General features: G+C 37.9%; 1 protein-coding gene across 3 annotated transcripts; it reads right to left on the reverse strand.

Annotated features, from left to right (window-relative positions):
* Positions 1-11: 11 nt before the first annotated feature.
* On the reverse strand, positions 12-4,510 carry LOC141369009 (uncharacterized). 3 transcript variants are annotated; one of them, XR_012372467.1, is made up of 12 exons: positions 4,397-4,510; positions 2,992-3,109; positions 2,634-2,757; positions 2,499-2,561; positions 2,171-2,242; positions 1,573-1,944; positions 1,395-1,496; positions 1,054-1,286; positions 791-969; positions 624-717; positions 188-538; positions 12-97 (listed from the first exon to the last, which is right to left on the reverse strand). XR_012372467.1 is itself a non-coding variant. In XM_073873974.1 (11 exons), the coding sequence occupies exons 2-11, from the start codon at positions 3,094-3,096 to the stop codon at positions 254-256; spliced, it is 1,629 nt and encodes a 542-aa protein (XP_073730075.1). In that variant the 5' UTR covers positions 3,097-3,109; positions 4,397-4,510; the 3' UTR covers positions 107-253. The 3 variants fall into 3 exon arrangements, 2 of the variants coding, with proteins under 2 accessions (XP_073730075.1, XP_073730076.1); XM_073873974.1 differs by lacking the exon at positions 12-97 and having other exon boundaries at positions 107-538; XM_073873975.1 differs by lacking the exon at positions 12-97 and having other exon boundaries at positions 403-538; positions 791-935.
* Between the last annotated feature and the right edge of the window lie 2,718 nt (positions 4,511-7,228).

Genomic DNA, 7,228 nt, shown 5'->3' on the forward strand with positions numbered 1-7,228 from the left:
GGACCACTTACCAGCCTTACTCATGCATTTTGTAGTTAGCGACTTCTTCACCAAGGGTGGCGCCTGCCCTTGTTTGGTTTTTGCCACCCCACTGCACCTACAACATACACACCAGATGTCCAAACTAAAGTTCAAGGACGTCAAAATGTTAAAGGCCTTATCATATTGTTTGAAAATATACATTTACCTCACATTTTGTAGAGTGCCCCTTTGCATGCATTAGTGAGAGAAATGGCTTCATCTGAGTCATGTTTTACATTTCTGGGAATGCTTGAGCCACCTTTTGCAGATAGGGCCAATAACGGCACATGATGTCCGTGCAGAAGAACTTGCAGTTGGTTTTTGTCTCCAGTTCGTTTTGCAAAAACAGAGGGTATGCAAATATCTCCCCCCTAAACATGTTCAGACTTCTAAGCAATATGCTGTGTCTGCAAACTGCCACCTCTAGGCCCTCTTCATCACATTTTGCGTTTGTCTTCTTAGAGGTCTCCCTGGCTGCAGCCCATGTTGATGTTCCACAGATGCCTTTTCCATGTACCTGTAACACAGTGTCAGATCAAATAAACAAAACGTATATCCTGATTCACTGTGTACCATAGCAAGAGTTTTGACAAATATCTTACTGGATTGGTCTTCTCACGGATACAATCAACAAATGTTGCTACATCTTTGTCATTGGCCAGAAATACTCCATCAAAAAAAGGTTGTTCCTCTGCCCTACATAAAGAAAATGTGTTAATGACCAAATATATTCACAACAAATTTTGCAGTGTAATCAATAATAATATACCCCTTTGTTTTGCTGAATCTATACAGTTTTCTGTTTCCATCTGCAGACACAGCAACTGTATCTGGGGTGCAAGCTGGGCAAGAGAAGTGATCAATGCCGCAGAGTTTTTCTCTTTCATGACGACAATATGTCCATTCGAGGAAAGCTTTTTGGAAGACGTCGCCACAAATGTTACCACTCTGAAATTATGAAAATTTGACTACAATGACATACCAGTTAGACTTGCATAAGTGAAGAAAATAAATGTCTTTCCAAAGTCTTACCCTTCCAAATTGTTGTGACCGCTGTTGTAACATTTTCACAAATGCTTGTCTTGAAAGCGCAGGTGCAGTGATCTTCAATTCCTCAAAAGATGTGAAAAGGTCTACTTGGTATATGGTTTGAAACCCAACAGTGCCTGGCCAGTAACCACTACACAGCAGGTCCCCCACCTCAGGTGTCCATGATGCAAGACATGTTCTGCAATTCATTACTGGAAGGAACATGTCATAGCGACCTGCAAAGATTAAAAAAAAAAAAATGGTACACACATTAATACTTTTCAGACATCTGTCAGCAGGTAAAGCCAATAGACGAATACAATAAAAAACACTGCGAGTCATACCATTTATACAGATGAGTACAACTGATCGTCCAGCAACAACAGACAGGTTTTGAAGGCCACAATCACAAATTTTGTCAGGTTGTATAACGGGCAGCAAACACACTAGATAAAAGGAAACATATTAACTATACGAAAATTTAATAAATAATATGTTTTTAAGATTTCAAGTACTTCTTACCTTGCTCATATATCACCTTTTTGCCACTGAGGTCTTGCACAGCAGTTGATGGTGGGAGAGGTTTATAGAACCCATCTATAACAGACTCTCTGTTGTGAAAGACTAGATTTTGAGGCGTAGAAACATCACACTGCGCACAGTAACAGGGTTTCGGCAAACAGTCCTTACACCTTATGACTGCTTCTTTCAAGCTGCAGTGATCACAAAGACCATGATGCACATAGTCTGAAGCAAGCAAACTGTCAAGGAGTTTTGGCCTTGCTTCCTTCCAGCGTTCTTCAGACAAGGTTTGCCTCAATGCCCAATCATGAGATGCCGCTGATCTGGGTTCATCAAAATCCATTGCATCCTGGAGTAGATGTAGTTGTAAATCTACAAAAAAATTCCTTACAAGTTACAAGCGTGTAAACCAAGAGCACCAACTCAGTTTATGTTGTTTAAAAAGACATGAAACAAATAATCTCTCAAGTGCTACACCTACATTTTTTAAGCAAATTTGTACATTTAACATAAAATGTTGGCACTTTTATTCATTCAGAGGGACTCTATGAAGACAGTGATACAGCTCTGATGGGTAAAACATTTAAGGTAAACTTACCAATAACCCGTTGAGCATCTACATCTCCAAAATGTTCTTCGGTAGTTGAGGCTTCAGATGTGCTTGCAGTTCCTAGAATTATACATTTTAAATGAAGTATCATGCATACAAAGAACAGAACAGATGCAAATTAACACAAAATGAGATTACTTCTAGGGAATGGAGGGGGAAAATATTTTCCACTGTTCAGCAGCTCATATGAAAATGTATTTTACAAAATTACCTGTCTGTTAGTATAGACAGACTTAAGGGTATACATGTCAAAGATATACAGTATTTGGTTGAACATATGATGGTACATGGAATCAACAAAAACAAAAATGCTTACCGAGCTCAACTTCTTGGTTACTTGCAGAGGCAATGGTTGAGGTCACTTGTCTTCTACATTGGTCTAGAGTAAAACAATTTTTTTTATTACACAATACTTAGTAAAAATGAAAGGATCAAAAACATCAGAACATACCAGTCTTTGGTTTGCGCTTTTCATAGACCAAGAGTCCCTCTTGGTCTCTCTTTTTCCACCTCAGTTTTGGATCAGTCGTCTTGTTTTTCCGTTTTTTAGGTGGCGTTTTGACTCCTTCCTCACTCTGTATTACTCAAACATAAGAGGTAGAACAATGACTTCAGAATATACATTTTTAAGAGATAGAACAAAAACACGAATCAGAATAAAAAAGTACATTACAAAAAATGCAAAAAATACAAAGAGTGGTAGTACCAGATTTTAATGATTCATTTTCTTTTTTATATACAGTATATACACACATCAAATTCTGCTTGATGCAGAATGCATGGATCATATTTTATTTTATACAAAATACCTGTATCTCCTTTAAATCATCCATTATTTCATCAAGATCCCGAAATAACTCCTCCTCCATAGTTTTCTCTGGTGTATGCTGATCAGATGACCCTTTCTCAGCCATTTGTTTTTAACACCTGAAGAGCCACAAAAAACAAAGTACACATAAAAACCAATGAAAATATGTAGGTAGTGGTTTCTACATCCTGGAGGGTTAAATGTCCATGGTTATGGTGAGAGGCATCCTTTACTGTATGACGTTTGTTTTCCTACTCTGAACTAAACTCTGAAACAAATACATTGTCGAAAATAACAAATGTTTTGGTTTTGTAAAGACGAGGGGAGATGGCAATTATGGATTAGCGCTATGTAAAAGGAGGTTTGGTAGCCGATCTGTAGTTAACATTGTATACATTATATAGTACACATTTTACACAGTAACGTTAGCTCAGTGTAGTTTTTGATACGCCTTATCTATGATTTGAACTAAGATAATCTTTTTGTTATCAGACTCTAAAATGTTGTTACTGATTCTTTGTTTAGTTCACCAGAAGTTACATTTGTTCCACAAAAGCTGTTTGCTTATGTTTCTACTGCTGAAACTGTAAATAGAGTGGTGTTTTAGGACAAAACGCAGAAGCGAGTTAGCATTTCGTCCTTTTGTGGATTTTTTGAACGGTGTTTTGTTTATATGGCTCAAATAAGAACTTCCCATTCTGGGAAAATGTTTTTAGATAAAGACTAAAAAACGTTGTCAGAAGCTTAGTGATGGTGACATTGAATTTGTCGGACTGTGTAGTTCGTTTATAGCCTTTTACTTCTGGCGACTGCAATTCATAAAAGTTGTGTTCATCTGTGATAACTATAGATGGACAAAACATTTCAGTATCATTAACTTTTGTTGAACACAGAGCTTGTTTTTAGCAATAATCCAAAAGCCTATGTGAAAATCCTCATAGGTCGGTTGGCCTACAAAGTGACGATATACATGCACACCTTTATTGGGGATCTCTACCACATAGATAAGCACACTTGGGAACCTGTGTGCTTATCCACGCAGTAGAGACTCCCAATAAAGTTGTGCAGGTATTTCGTCACTTTCATGGAGTGCTTCTTGACATCTCTAAAGTGAAGTACAAAAAGACATTAAAACCTTTATAAAACTAGTTTTTGTAACGCGTGATCCAGTAAAAGGGGGCCCAATTATAACATTATAACTTTTTTAAAACTAGGTTGTTACTATAAAGGTGGTACTGTCTAGCCTAGCCACATGGGCAGGTTTCATCAGCTCAAGTTCCATTGTTTCTGTGGCAGGTGCAGTTGCTACATTCAAATGCAGGTACAATACACAAATAAATGTAGTAATATCCTCTCATATGCAATCATGGCTATGGCATAAGTTGGTGTTACATGGAAAGACTAACCTGCGGTTCCTTAATTCAGATGAAAAGTCACTCTTATGTAGCAGGACCCTGCAAGCACACATAACATTATTTGGTGATGTAAGGCTTTTGGTTACATGTAAATGTAGGTTTTTTACTGTTCAACAAAAAAAACCTAAGCTTACACTTTTGGACACATGGACATATTATGGCAACATGTAACGTTACTTAATTGGTTGACAGCTTCATGGGATCTGTAGTTCTTAAAGTATAAACGCAGATTAACCTTAATGCATTGAAAGTAATGCAATATATCTTGCATTTGTTATATGGATGTGTTCAAAATTGGTGATTTTATCTGTGTCTTTTCTTGTTTGATTAACATTAATGATTGCAGCAGTCATATTGCTACTGTCAATTTACGTTAGTAGTGGAAAGTTCGGATCATTTTACTGACTCGATCTTTGAGTCTCGTGCAGCAAAATGAACAAATCTTATTTCGAGTCATTTCGTTCATTTCAGCATAATATAATTAAAATGACATGTTAAATATCCCAACACATCTAGTCCTTATGTTCATTACATTTGTAAAAAGAATAAAAATAAACTATAGTGTAATGCAGCCAAAGCCAAATTATAAGAAATCGAAACGTCTTATTATTGATTAGTTGTTGGGTATATCCATATAGCCTACTGATACACGTTTCAAAAACGCTTCCTCTAATGTTTACATTATCTTAAGACATAACCGACTGTGTTTACGATGATAATTACCAAATAAATTCGGTAATCAAGTTATTTGTGTAGGCTTTTGACCTTTAATTCGCTTGAAACCCTGCGCGTTCCGCTCCGTCTCGCCGCACGTGCTCACGGGGTCGTCTAGGCAGTGGCCGTGTATCAATGCGAAGTCTGCAGCTTCCGGAGGTCGCATTTATAGGCTGCACACGTCAAGTTTCAGAATATTAACAATTATAAAGTTGACTGTTATTCTTAGTTAATTCTAAATTGTTGTTATATGCCTCTGACGTGCGAATGTAATGGTCAGTTAACCTAAATAAAGCAGGCGTATGCACCCTGCATATGCGACCTCCGCAGGCTGCAGCCTTTAGATTGAGAAACGGCCAGTGTCTCTTTCGCGGATTAACGCGATTTTAATAACTGTATAATATCAAACATGTCCATCAGTTTAGGAACAGGCTAAATAAATAAAAAATTGAGACTGCATTTTGCATTATAAGCTTACTCGGCTAATTTGGATGTTAATTTTGTTACGTACTGTCTGCAGAATACGTAAACTGAACGTAGACATCCCCCAGGCATTCGCTTATCTGTTCTACTGACATCATGAACACTCACACGATTCTAACATTTATCATTAAAGCCAACATGTTTCATTAAAACAACAATGTAAATCACTTACACAAACCACTTCAGGATAACGCGATACCTCTCTGAATGTCAATCGTAATGTCACATGCAGTTATTCTCTTTAGCGACCCCAGTGGACGTTTGTGTTTCAAAACTGTAGCAATACGTACTCATTGGTACATATTTGTGGCGCTGCAAAAAAGTGTGCAGAGGTACGTATTTCCCATGAGACCAGGTTGCAAGTTTCTCTAAGTCTTGTCTGGAAACAAAGCATCTAATTCTTGCGATATTTTTTAGATGATAATATGCCGATTTAGTTATTGCTTTGACATGACTACTGAAACTAAGGTCAGACTCCAGAATCACACCAAGATTCCTGACTTGATATTTAGTTGTTTGACCCCTTGCGTCAAGGTATGCATTCACCTTGAGAACTTCATCTTTGTTTCCAAACGCAATGACTTCAGTTTTCTTTTTGTTAAACTGAAGAAAGTTTTGGCACATCCAACTGTTAACTTCATCAATGCATTTGCACAGGGAGTCAATGGGGCTGTAGTCGTTAGGGGATAGAGCTAAGTAGATCTGAGTGTCGTCTGCATAACTGTGATAGGCAATTTGGTTCTCTCTCATTATTTGTCTCAGTGGGACCATATACAGGTTGAACAGGAGTGGCGCAAGAATTGAGCCTTGCGGGACTCCGCATGTCATGGATGTCCACTCAGATTTATGGCCACTTATACTTTCATAATAACATCTCCCTTCTAAGTATGACTTGAACCATTTCAGGACCACCCCAGAAAGCCTGACCCAGTTTTCCAGCCTGTCAAGAAGTATGTTGTGATCGACAGTGTCAAAAGCAGCACTGAGGTCGAGTAGCACCAGCACTGATAGTTTGCCTGTGTCTGTATTGAGGCGAATATCATTTATTATCTTTATGAGTGCTGTCTCTGTACTGTGGTGTGGTCTGAAACCAGATTAAAAAGTGTCAAAGTAACCATTAGAAATTAAGAATTTGTTCAGCTGATTGAAAACAACTTTTTCAATGAGCTTGTCTATGAAAGGAGAATTTGAGATTGGTCTGTAGTTGCTCAATACAGTGTTATCTAGGTTGCTCTTTTTTAGGAGGGGCTTAACAACTGCAGTTTTAAGGGACTTTGGAAAAGTCCCAGAGTTAAGAGATGAATTTACCACTTCTAGGAGATCTGCTTCTAAACAGTTAAAGACACTTTTGAAAAAAGATGTTGGGAGTCTGTCAAGGGCGCAGGTTGATGTTTTAAGATGCTGTACTGTTTCTTCCAAAATTTTACCATCAACTGCTTCGAAATCAGACATCGTAACTACTTTCTGATGTTGTGGTCTAACTTGTCTGACCCGGCGCAGCTCAAGCATGTGCTGATCACCTTTCTGATATTATTGATTTTCTCAGAGAAGAAGTAAGCAAACTCGCTACATTTGCTGTTTGAGAGCATTTCACTTGGAATGTGACTTAGGGGGGTTGTTAGTCTG

This window comes from Misgurnus anguillicaudatus, chromosome 12, assembly GCF_027580225.2.
Source record: "Misgurnus anguillicaudatus chromosome 12, ASM2758022v2, whole genome shotgun sequence".
In the NCBI taxonomy this organism is placed as follows: domain Eukaryota; kingdom Metazoa; phylum Chordata; class Actinopteri; order Cypriniformes; family Cobitidae; genus Misgurnus; species Misgurnus anguillicaudatus.

Coding starts and splice junctions, on each gene's coding strand:
- LOC141369009 (XM_073873974.1), bottom strand. CDS start 3,096: ATGGCTGAGAAAGGGTCATCTGATCAGCATACACCAGAGAAAACTATG. Junction 1,945..2,170: donor AGATGCTCAACGGGTTATTG/GTAAGTTTACCT, acceptor ATTTTTTTGTAG/ATTTACAACTACATCTACTC. Junction 1,497..1,572: donor AAAGGTGATATATGAGCAAG/GTAAGAAGTACT, acceptor CCTTTTATCTAG/TGTGTTTGCTGCCCGTTATA.